Genomic DNA, 13,207 nt, shown 5'->3' with positions numbered 1-13,207 from the left:
TGGGAAGGTTGCCAGCTGCATGAGGGGGGAGTGGAAGCTGGCAGCTGCAGGGTAGTGGGGACAGAGGCTCGGCCGTTAGAAATATTTTAGAGAGAGAGAGTTTTTTTTTATATATAAGGGAGGTGCTGCTGAGAGGAGTTTAGAGGAGGATAGGAGAGCTTGAGAGTTGAGGGAGAGAAGCTAAGAAAAAGGGAGCATGTTTCTGGAGAGAGGGTGCTGATTTTGCAGTGAGCAGGCTGCTAAGGAAGAGGAGGTTTTAAGCAAAGGAGCGTATGAGAGAGTAAGGGAGGAGAAAACCAGAGGTTTTGAATTTTCTTAGGAGGTACGTTGTGGCAGAGAAGGAAAGAGATTCATCGAAAAGAGCTGAAGATTGGTTTTTCTTTGTTTGAAGAACCCAGGTATGGACATGACATTCCTCTTACCTCTCATTTTTTTTTTACTATTATTCCTCAGCTTGCTAGTGATTTCTTTAGCATTATGTTGATTGGGGTGGATATTGAAGGCCACCAACTTGTTTGTTGCATTATATCTCTGCTTTTGTGTGGATTTGTCCATTTTTAACTTGCTCAGATCCTATTGTGGTTATGAAATGTCCAAGAATCATGTCTGTAATAGCATTTGATGTGATTTTCCCACCTGCTCGGAAGGTTCATTGACAATTCATGAAGTGAATCTTCTGAGGTTCTCTTTATTTATTCATCCTAGTTTGTGCTCTGTTTCCCCACCTTCCCCTGCCTCTGGTACTTGCTCCTAGGGCACATTATTTCTCTCATCTTCGCCTATGGGAACAAGGGATTACAAAGAATATGTCCTCGGTGGGTGAGGATTCTGGGTTGAAATATTTGGTTTGGTGCTGTTATACATCTTGAGGTTTGATCATTTGACTATGTGTTGATGGTAGTGCCAGTTAAAGAACTATTGCAGGGGCTCTTCTTTACATAAAAAAAAAAAGGTTTATTCACAAATGGAACCAACTGTAGAAGGATTGATTACAGGCATGTCCTTGATTGGAGTCACTGCTGCCATAACTTTCCTCTGGACGTATAGCAAATTGGCTCGGACGACATCCAATGTTGACAATTCTTATCTGTTCTTTATTCCCTTAGTGGCCTTGAAAGATTATGGTCTCTCGATGTTTATGTTCTATATTTGGCAAGGTTATTGGGTGGATTTGGAGTTGGTCTGACAATTCCTCTTATTTCCCGTCTATGCATCCGAGATAGCAAGGAAGATGTCGTAAGTTAGCTTGTTGACAACTAAGACTAAAGCACAGGGAAAGATCAAATTGAGTTGTATGGTCCTAAACCGGCATTCTCATGGGTTGTCATCGCCACTGACCAGCATACTTAGATACTAGTGAACCATCATGGAAGCATGACACACCAGTGAGTGCCTCGCATGGATCCTTTTGTCACGTTCTGTGGTAGTATCCATGAAACGTTCTCTGAGATGGGAAACATACACAGCATGTTTTTCCCAAACATGGGAAGCATGTTTTAGTGTGGCAGGACATCCAGGTAAAAATGAATAGTGGGATGAGGAGGGTTTTCAGAGGGTGGTGAGGATCATAGATTTGATGATGGTAAGGTAAAGCAATCTCTGTCTCTCAATTGCTCTTATGGAGGTTTCAAACGAGTTGTTCATGCAAAGGAGCAAACATCCAAATGGGCATAGGAATAAGGATGTTGCAATGCCGAATGGTGCAGGTTTCTTGTTGATCATTTCGCACCTATCTTTTACGTCTTATACCTACCCATAGCCTTTTTCTCACTTTCACATGCAAGTCGTGCCATCATTTCTATACTCATTCCCATCAACCCTTTTACGTTTTTCTTCTCCATCTACCATGCAGACCTGACCACATCACCACTCGTCTACTACCTAACCCGTCCCTACCTCTTCTCTCTCCACTATATTCATGCTTGCTGAATCTATCCTGATACTCACTCTCCATACTTCCCGATTGATTTTCATTCACCAAACCTCCCTCCATCTAACCTATCGTCCTGCCCGTCACCCCACCTCCCATCTCTATCTTCTATTCAGTCACCAAACTCATTTCTTCCATCGCCCTATGAACCCATTTCCTTCATCCATCACTCGCACTCTCATTCACCAGGCCCTCATAAGCCAATCCTCCATACCCACATCCCAATCCTCAGATGCGCTTTTCCCAGGCTCATGCCCAAAGTCAGCAGCTGCAATCATGGTAAGAGCCTTCAAGGTTCATGAACTTGATGGTCTTGAGATCCTGACGTGGGAAGATGCCGAAATAAGAGAATCAAATGAGGGTGAGATCTGTGTGAAGAATCAGGCCATCGAGGTTAACTTCATTGATATCTGCCACGACAAAGGAGTTTGTAGAGCCGCTACAATACCCTTTACCCCAAGCATGAAGGCTGTTAGAATGGTGATAGTCGTGGGATCCCAAAGATAAGTAGAGCCTCACAATGCCATTGCCTAATCAAGAGACTATTCAAGCACCCATTCTCACTATAAGGCTACCTTTTGCATGGCCATTTTTTTGAATCACGTGCCACGCTCTCAAAATTGTTTTCCTTTGATTTCAAAAATAGTTTCCTAAATCTCGTCTTCAAATGTTTTTCCAACTTCTGTTTTTTTTTTAAACGAATTCAAATCATCAAATCTCTCATCTTTAGAGTTTTAGGTACCAAAATCCCATTTTCAATAAAATTTGGCCGCCATTTTTCTTTCCGGCAAGCCATTTTCGAACTTTCTTTGATTTTTAAAATGTTTTAAAATAAGTAAGGATTAAATTTTGTAATTCCAATTAATGGAATTTACGAAATTAATTCATGCTAAAATAAACGGGCCTTGGTGGGGGCCCTACATACTTGATTTCATGACTAATCGATTGATTGATTGATTTATTTGTCATGCATGATTGATTTACTCTATTCCTTTATATGCGCTTAATTATATCTGTTCATTGTTCACTAACCATGTTTCATGATAGCGCGTTCGTGATTGCCGTCCAGGTACGCATCTATTCATATTTTGCTCATTCTTTATACATGCTTTGCTTCTCATATTGTGCATGATCGATTTGAGTGTTTATTGATTTTCTTATTGACTGCCACGTCAGCTTCATCCTATCAGTAGAGACCTGACTTTAGGGACATAGAAGGGTGCTACGGTCTTTACCGTACCTTCCCGATAAGTAACCTGACCCCCGAACCCGATCCGGTTTTTCACAGACCACCTTTTCCAAAATAAGGAGTCACACTTAGGGTTTTTCTTTCTTATTTTGTTTACCCTTTAAAAATAAAACAAAAATAAGTGGCGACTCCAAGTCATTTTTTTTAATAAATAAAAATCATAATTTTTCAAATAAAAATCGAGCTCGCCATCGAGTGGGAAACGCATTGAGCTGAAATGCGGGGTCCACAAAATGACAACTCCACTGGGGATCATTAGAGGGTCAAACTTGAACTTAAGATGAAGCAAATGTGGCGTTTGATGAGTCGATCAATGGGTACCTATTTCTTGATTGCACATTGAGAGTTCCCGATAGTATTGGATGCATGCTTGGGTGTTTGTTTTTACTTGGGGCATTGACATGATTGATTATGATGGTTTGTCTTGATTGAGGATTTTGATTGTGGTGATTTTTTCCCCGTGATTCATTGCTATATTTGTTTGAGACATTGATATGCTGATTATATTGATCGATTATCTTGCCTTGCTTAGCATAGCGACCCTGATTTTGCCATGTTTGTTCTGATCACCTCACATGTATAGACTCGCCATTATATATCATTTGATTTGACATGATTGATTCTCTCGATTATATATTATCTTGGTTATCATGGAGCATACTATCATTTGCCAGATATTCTTCTCGATTAGCTTGTGTGTAGGTTTGGATGATTTATACCTGTTTTGCATGATTGTCTGTTGCATGACTCCTCTCATCCTGATGTGACTGCATGAGTTGCGTGTATATGTGGGACACACACTTATCCCCTTATTTCCAAGTCCCTAGTCTCGGTCGACTTTGTTTTCTGAGGTCTCGTATTTGATATGAGACTTGTTGCTTTGTTTGCTCTCCGACCGAGCTAGTGATTAGGAGTAGGGTCTAGCGATGGGTTATAACGATGTCTGGGAGCGTTTTGGAGGAGACCGACAAATCGATGCTAATTGGAGTCCGATCATTGAAGACCTGTATAGCCCGGAGCTAGGTTTTATGGATATTTGTGTGGCCAGTGTGTTTCCTTTCTCGTTTTAGCTTCCTAGGATTTTCGGATGCACCCACACCATCACTGTGCACTCTAGTTGACTATTGAGCGTTGAGAGTTTGAGAGGTTTCACCATAGGAAACCCCCTGGGATGTCGAGGTGGTGCATGTGTGGATGCGATGTCCACCTTGCATGGAAGCGCCCCGTCTTTTTTGAGGCGTGCAGAGGGTTGCGTACCGCTGGAGGGTATGATCGCTTCTGTTAGGGATATTTTAAAGTCCACCCATATCCATTTAGAGCCACCTTGACCTTGTAGGTTGAGCCGTAGATCCTTCGATTAGGACTCTGTCCCTACACGTGGGTGCATCTGAGGGCCTTCAGAGCCTCTTTAGTTACAGTTCGGATCCAGTATTCCCTCTTTTTAGTCTCTAGTTGAGAGTGCTCGGAGATCGGTATGAGTTTGAGTATCGGTTGGATCACCTTTCGTCTCGTCGCTCTAGATTATGCTTTTTACTTTACGAGTTTAGCATGTTTTCTCCCTAGGGTTTTCGTTCTCATTTCTTGGCTTGACACACCCCTTCACTTTGTTATCACTCACTCGATGCTTTGGGATATGTTCATTGATAATTTTTTTACACTGTATGCTTATCACGGGCTCAGTACCTCATCATTTGTTTGATACTTGATTCAATTTTCAACTCGATGCTCATATTTTCATTACAGAAAGGTGAAAGACACATTTTTACATTCACACTTTTTTCGAGAGAGTGGCCTTGATCACCTTATCATTTTTTCTCTTATGGAGCTCGAGTGGAAGTTTGATTCAAGTATATTTGTTTATAGATGGAGTACTGATCTCGTGATAGTATGTTTTTCACACCTCTTTTATCTCGGATTATTGATGGAGATTCTCTGGTCACATTTGTAGCCATCTAGCAGTGGATACCTTTGTGACTCTAGAGTTTTCGTCAAACATCCAGATTTCGGATTGCCATCTCAGGACCATGTGCTTGCATGTTGTATTGTCGTCTTTTAGAGTTTTATCTCGTGTCCTTCATCCGTTTTGTTTGCATTGTAGGGAGTCAGTTTAGGAGTCGATTGAGTCTGGAGTCACATTCTTGGAGGAGAGTTGGAGGACGATTGATCAGAGCAGATTCATATCCGAGTTCAGACAGTTCAGTTGAGATGTCAGACGAGCTAGCTTCCACACTTGCTTCCATTCAGGAGTTCATGGCCGGAGTCAGTAGGCGCTTGGATCAGATAGAGAGTTCTCGCCAGGATCCTCATCCGGCTGGCATGGTCACTGACGAGACGATTCCTCATGCATCTCAGACAGCGCAGACTCGTCCACCTGGGGTTTCACTTGGTGCTCCATTCCATCTGGCAGATCATTATGAGACCATTCCACCACCTACTATCACAGTGTCGCCTCCTATGGTTCCTACTATCGAGGATACTCGATTAGCCAAGCAGGAGGCCAAGGTTGAGAGGCTTGAGTCCATGATGAGACAGATCAGATTGCAGGATGGAGGTTTGACTTGGGATGATAGAGATGGCATACCGGCGGCTAGCTTGCCCCCCAAGTTTCGCATGCCAGACATCGAGCGTTACAGTGGGATTGGTTGTCCCAAGATCCACTTGAGACTATACAGCATAGTCATGAGGGCACATGGTATAGATGATGCGCAATTGGTGGCCCTCTTCCTGATGTCACTCAGTGGGGCAGCTCAGAGATGGTTTGCTTCAGTTGAGCCTTCGAGACTCCGCACCTGGGAGGATGTGGCTCGTGAGTTCCTGACCCAGTTCACGTTCAGTGCTGATATTGACGTATCTAGACGAGAGTTGGAGGCCACCAGGCAAAGGCCAAATGAGTCTATTTCTTCCTTTGTCACTCGTTGGAGGGCAAAGGTGGCTGGTATGATAGACCATCCTAAGGAGCAGGATCAGATTGATATGGTTCTTTGGAACCTACAGCCGAGGTTCGCGAGACGTCTTGTGGGCGTCCCATTTCAGGACCTCAAGAGTCTGGTTCATGCCGCTTTCAGTGTAGAAGAGGCTATGGCTCGAGGATTATGGACAGATACTACTCCTTCCCCTGACAGTAAGGGGAAGAAGCTGATTGGACCATTCACCAGATCTGAAGAGGTTGGCGCTATTAGTTATCAGCATCGGAGACCTGCGCATCACTCACTTTATAGGCCTCCTGTAGTCAGAGCTCATTTCCTTCATCCGCGGTATCAGTATCAGCCGGATTATGTTCAGGAGCCTTACATTGCTCAGACTAGCATGCAGCCACGACCTTCGCATCCGAGAGCCACTACTCACCCACCACCTAGACCATATGCACAGAGGCCCGTGAGACAGTTCACTCCCTTGGGCATGACTTTGACTAGAGCTTTTAAGAAACTCAGAGACGCTGGAGTGATTGTTCCTTTGGCGCCGAGGCCTTTGCCCCATCCTATTCCTCCTCATTTCCGTTTGCATGAGCACTATTTGTATCATCAAATTCTGGGGCACGATACTGAGCATTGTTCAACACTCCATCATGCGATACAGGACTTGATCGATTCAGGGTTGGTCGACTTGGCTGGGCCAAATGTGACCACCAATCCTCTGCCTGCTCATTCCACACATGCAGTTCCTCCTCCTCCTAGTCTTCAGTAGATTGTTTTGGATATTGAGGGTACTGATGGCATATGGTGTTCTGGGACCCTCTAGGATGAGGACTTGGGTCAGTCAGCATGGGTACATCACTTGGTAGCAGTTCAGTTCAAAGCATTTCTCATTTTGATTATGGTCATCATCAGACTCATTTCCATTTTGTTAAGTCTAGTTTTCAGTTCTTCAGAGTTGTTTTTGTTTTGTTGAGTCCTGTTTTCAGTTTAGGGTCATTGTTTTTAGTTTCATGTTGAGAGTCCAGTTGTTTGTAGTCCTTTATCATTTCACACATGATGTACTCGTTGATTCATTTAGTAATATGATATTTTATCTGAGTATTGTGGCATTTTTCTCGTGAGTATGCTTTACATATCTTGCGTTGATGTGCGTTTGTGCTTTCGATATGAGACATGTTTTCACTTATACATCATGATTGCTCAGGCTTGACCTATCATGGAGGATATTGAGCTTATTGACCTAGGATCAGGAGATCGACCTAGGGAGTTTGAGACGGTGATCCATTTCTCCTTTTGATTAGAGTGAGTACCATATCCATATTCGTACTTTGACTCTGTGGACTTGTCGACCTACCCATTTTGAGCCTGACATGACACCACCCCTTGGTACCATTACACGACTTTACTACCCTTTTTCGCCTTATCATGCTGCAGCACCATTGCCTTTCCTTTCCATCATTTCCTTGATCTGACTAGGTAGAGTCCGAGATGGTTAGACCCGAGGTGAGCTTTATATGATGATAGATGGATCATGATGAGAGAGTGGTTTGACTGTTTGGCGATGTTGTTGAGATAGAGGGGTTATCATGGAGCATCTAGATTTGAGTCATTGCACATGACTTCAGAGAGTCGGGATGATTAGAGATGGTGATTTTATGAGACGATGGTGAGTGGCTTATGATGATGGAGTGAGGTGATTATCAGAGGACATTGACGGTTATCATAGAGCATCAGTGGGAGCTTTCGCACGATTTCAGAGGAGTCACCATGACTATGTTGGATGGATGCCAGTCTTTAGTATTGGCCATGTGAGATCCCGAAAGCACGATGTTTGAGGTTTTGGTCAAATGATGGGTGGCCATCATTTCATGAGCCTATTTACTTTATCACCCTCACATATAGAGTTACCCGTTGCTAGCCCTTTGAGCCTCACACGAGCACATAGCCTTTTCTTTCATCACCTCATTTACCTATTACACCTGGTTGGGGACCCTGTAGTGCTTGCATGCTATGTTTGGATACATCATGAGTTCCGGACCTGACATACATATTCGAGCCTCATTCTTCACTCTTCATTGTGATATTTTCCACTTGGACATCATTTCATCATTATTTTCCGATATCACATATCACCTCTTGTGATATTCGTTCTCTGTCTTTTCTTTCATCATTGCTTACTCGACAGTATCCGTATTTCACCTTGAGTGGTGGTTTCTCACACGTCATTGCATGGAGGATTGTCACGTTCTTTCCCCCATTCACCTTATGGGTAGTGGTCCAAAGATCTTATTTTTGAGAGGTTGTCTTGTTAGTGAGGATTCATGTTACATCAGTACATGGGAAGAGTTTATTCATTTAGCTATGTATTTTATGGGATATCATTCACTATTGATCAGAGTACGCGTAAAAAAAAAAAAAAAAAAAAAAAGATAAAATAAAAAATGATGATAGCGCATTATTCATCGTATCATTCTTCATTAGGCATGTGTATGGACATGCCAAGTTGCTTCATTGAGTTCATATGATAGAGAGAGTTCGTATGAGAGCTTCTTTCTGTGATTCTATCTTGGTATATTTTGGGTGAGAGTATGAGTCGCCCATTCGTTTTTGTGAGAGAGACGAGCGACATTTTCTTTAGTATCTCTGGATCTTTACTCTATCCATCATTCTATCTATTTTGGATGTGACTACTTTTCATGCTTTGATGTGGGCTGACCATCACTCATTTTTTTATCTCTTCGCCTTCTACTATCTTTATTTTTTATTTTATTCCTCCGTTTCACCCTACTTCATCTTATCTCATTCTTTTCTCATACTGTTTTATGTTTGACTTGGGTTTAGCATCCGCACTTCACGCTTGATTATTCGATGTGACCATTCATTTATCATCACTTTTCGTGTGGGGACTCCTAGGTTTGGGACTCATGACGTTTTCTACGCGTTGCATCTCATGCATGAGGGGTATGGGGGATTATATCATTGGGGTCTTTGAGCCTAGTTTCCTTTCATTTCTTTCACCCTATTACCTTAGCCTACGTTACGTCCCGAGTCTGAAGACCACCCTGAGGCCATGACTTCACACGTTGTGCTTGATGGCTCACGCATGGGCAATACTCGAGATTAGTCGGAGATTATTCCTTGGAGCATGATGGATGGGGAGTTGAGATGATGATTTACACTAGGGCATACCCTTCTTATCAGCGATGGATTTTCAGAGGTGATGTGATCTACACTAGGGCATACCCCACTCATCGATGACAGTTTCTTTCGGGATGATGTTTTGCACTGAGGCATAGTCGGTTTGCTTCTTTCACATTGGATTATGATGGATCAGGAGTTGTTAGATGACCCTACACTGGGGCATAGCCATTTCAGAGAGCGCTTTTATTGGAGATACAGTCACTCTACTCGATGTTCTACATTGGGACACATTCTACTCATTGATGGTTGATTTTTGAGATGATGGTCCATTTTGAGACACAGTTGCTTCAGAGATTGCACGTATTGAGACATAGCCTTCTAGTTGGCGTTGGACTTTGATTTTTCATTGGAGCATAGTCACTTCAGGTGGTTTATACTGGGGCATAGCCACCTCATTCACATTCATAGAGCCCTGGGATTCTGATTCATATGGACTACGTTGAGATGTTTCCATTTTTAGCACCCGGAGTAGAGATTGATTGATTTGTTGACTCGGACGCATTGCTTTACACTGGGGCATGTCCATATTTTAGAGGGAGATCAGATTGGTTCTTGACATTGGAGCATCTGACAAGTGATATGGAGATCATTGGATTATTTCATGTTGTCTTCATTGCATACTGGGGCATAGCCGCCTAGTTGGATGTTTTGACATCGAGATTTGACTTCCTGTTTGTGATTACTGCTTTTCGATGGATTATGGAGCTCCTGATACCTCGGGTTTAGTCTTCTCGGCATACTTGGACGATCTTGGATACATACCTTTCATCTCGTACTCAGTTATTTCACCCTGATCATCACCTTATTTTATCCTACACATCCCACTGTGACACCTGACCTCACCCTTATCTCGATTAGGAGGAGATGTGGATCAGTCTTTGATCACTTTGGTTGTGTTTTCATGCATCTTTCGGACTTTAGGTTCAACATCTTCCATGATGGCAGGGCCTGACAGATTACTGATTTATTAGTGACAATGTTTTCACTTTGACAGTTGGCATGTTGAGTATTGTTTTGCTTACTCTTTGCATTTTGAGCACTGATCACTATTGTTGTTATTCACCAATTAGTTTTGTTTTGTCAGCATGATGTCACGATACATGGTCCTGTTTGGCATTACCCATCTGAGGTTGGACATTTTCATTACATGATGGATGAGCATATTTCAGAGTACAGTAGTTTTGAGACATTGTATATCTTAGTCTGTTCACTGTCACATACTAGGGCATACCCTCTTTCCCTGGATCACTAGACCTTCCATAGGTTTCATTCACTTTTTGATCTAGTTGTTAACCCCTTCGAGTTGTCATACTGGGGCATACCCTCATTCCCTAGGATCATCGGACCTTTCATAGGCTTCATTATCTTTCGACCTAGTTGTCAATCCTCATGAGTTGTCATACTGGGGCATACCCTCCTTCCCTAGGATCATCGGACCTTTCATAGGCTTCATTATCTTTCGACCTAGTTGTCAATCCTCATGAGTTGTCATACTAGGGCATATCCCCTCCCGAGTTTACTTGCATCATTATCTGGGTTATCATTTGGCTTTGGGCCATTTGATCAGGTCATTCATCATCTTATCAGTTTAAGTTTGAGTCGGGGTCTCACCTATATCGATCGGTCATCTTCCTATCAGTTCAGTTTGAGTCGGGACCGCACCTATATCAATCAGTCATCATCTTGTCAGTTCATCATGTCAGTTTGAGTCGGGGCCGTACCTATATCGATCGGCCATTTTCCTATCAGTTCAGTTCGAGTCGGGACCGCACCTATATCGGTCGGTCATTCGTCGTGTCAGTTTGAGTCGGGGTCGCACCTATATCGATCGGCCATCTTCCTTTCAGTTGAATTCGAGTCGGGACCGCACTTATATCGATCGGTCATTCGTCGTGTCAGTTTGAGTCGGGGCCGTACCTATATTGATCGGCCATCTTCCTATCAATTCAGTTTGAGTCGAGACCGCACCTATATCGATCGGTCATTATCGTGTCAGTTTGAGTCGGGGCCGCACTTATAACAATCGACCATCTCCTTGTCATGACAGTTCAGTTTCTGGGATCGCACCTATATCAATCGGTCATTATCGTGTCAGTTTAATTCAGGGCCGCACCTATATCGATCGACCATCTTCTTGTCATGTCAGTTCAGTTTCTGGGACCGCACCTATATCGATCGGTCATTATCGTGTCATTTTGAGTCGAGGCCGTACTTATATCGATCGGCCATCTCCTTGTCATGACAGTTCAGTTTCTGGGACCGCACCTATATCGATCGATCATTATCGTGTCAGTTTAAGTCAGGGCCGCACCTATATCGATCGGCCATCTTCTTGTCATGTCAGTTCAGTTTCTGGGACAGCACTTATATCGATCGATCATTCGTCGTGTCAGTTTGAGTTGGGGCCGCACCTATATCAATCGACCATCTTCCTATCAGTTCAGTTCGAGTCGGGACCGCACCTATATCAATCGGTCATTCATCGCGTTAGTTTGAGTCGGGGCCGCACCTATATCGATCGGCCATCTTCCTATCAATTCAATTCGAGTCGGGACAGCACTTATATCGATCGATCATTATCATGTCAGTTTGAGTCGGGGCCGCACTTATATCGATCAGTCATCTCCTTGTCATGACAGTTCAGTTTCTTGGACCGCACTTATATCGATCGGTCATTATCGTGTCAGTTTAAGTCAGGGCCGCACCTATATCGATCGGCCATCTTCCTATCAATTCAATTCGAGTCGGGACAGCACTTATATCGATCGATCATTATCATGTCAGTTTGAGTCGGGGCCGCACTTATATCGATCAGTCATCTCCTTGTCATGACAGTTCAGTTTCTTGGACCGCACTTATATCGATCGGTCATTATCGTGTCAGTTTAAGTCAGGGTCGCACCTATATCGATCGGTCATTATCGTGTCAGTTTGAGTCGGGGCCACACTTATATCGATCGGCCATCTTCTTGTCATGTCAGTTCAGTTTCTAGGACCGCACCTATATCGATCAGTCATTATCGTGTCAGTTTGAGTCGGGGCCGCACCTATATCGATCGGTCATCTCCTTGTCATGACAATTCAATTTCTGGGACCACACCTATATCGATCGGTCATTATCGTGTCAGTTTGAGTCGGGGCCGCACCTATATCGATCGGCCATCTCCTCGTCATGATAGTTCAGTTTATGGGACCGCACCTATATCGATCGATCATTATCGTGTCAGTTTGAGTCAGGGCCGCACCTATATCGATCGGTCACCTTCTTGTCATGTCAGTTCAGTTTTTAGGATCACACCTATATGATCAGTCATTATCGTGTCAGTTTGAGTCGGGGCCGCACCTATATCGATCGGTCATCTCCTTGTCATGACAGTTCAGTTCTTGGGGCCGCACCTATATCGATCGACCATCTCCTTGTCATGCTAGTTCAGTTTGAGTCGAGGCCGCACCCATATCGATCGGCCATTTTTCTATCAATTTGTGTTTAGTTTGAGTCGGGACCGCACCCATATAGATCGGTCATTCAGTCTTCCTATCAGGTCAGTTCGACGTCCAAGTCTTTGTTTCAGTATGACATTCAGGGTCACAACTCCTAACACTCATATTCACTGGCATTGCACGTCTCACCTTCATGGATTTGCACTTATTCTCGTTCTCCTCACCTTGTTACCTTATGCTTATCGTTTCATCATTGCTCTTCTAGGCTTCCCTTCCCATTGCACATAACATAGTTCTTTGAGTCTGTGACGCATATTTCGATCATGTTGTTGGGCACCCTACACTTGGCATTCTCGTATAGTTCACATAGGGCAGTCTCCTTCGGGCACATTCTTTCTTGTACTCCAGGGTGGTTCGACCGTTACTCATCTTGGACATCGATCTTCAAGTCATTTTTGGAGATGTCTTAGAG

General features: G+C 43.5%; 1 protein-coding gene across 1 annotated transcript; it reads left to right on the top strand.

Moving 5' to 3' along the window:
• Positions 1-2,074: 2,074 nt before the first annotated feature.
• Positions 2,075-6,863, top strand: LOC104877524 (uncharacterized). The gene is made up of 3 exons (XM_010645961.3): positions 2,075-2,410; positions 5,128-5,218; positions 5,278-6,863. Exons 1-3 carry the CDS (start codon positions 2,075-2,077, stop codon positions 6,861-6,863), a joined length of 2,013 nt encoding a protein of 670 aa, XP_010644263.3.
• Positions 6,864-13,207: the final 6,344 nt, after the last annotated feature.

The sequence above is a fragment of the Vitis vinifera genome, chromosome 2 (assembly GCF_030704535.1).
Source record: "Vitis vinifera cultivar Pinot Noir 40024 chromosome 2, ASM3070453v1".
Lineage (NCBI taxonomy): Eukaryota > Viridiplantae > Streptophyta > Magnoliopsida > Vitales > Vitaceae > Vitis > Vitis vinifera.
This window is presented reverse-complemented; position numbering and strand designations above follow the sequence as displayed.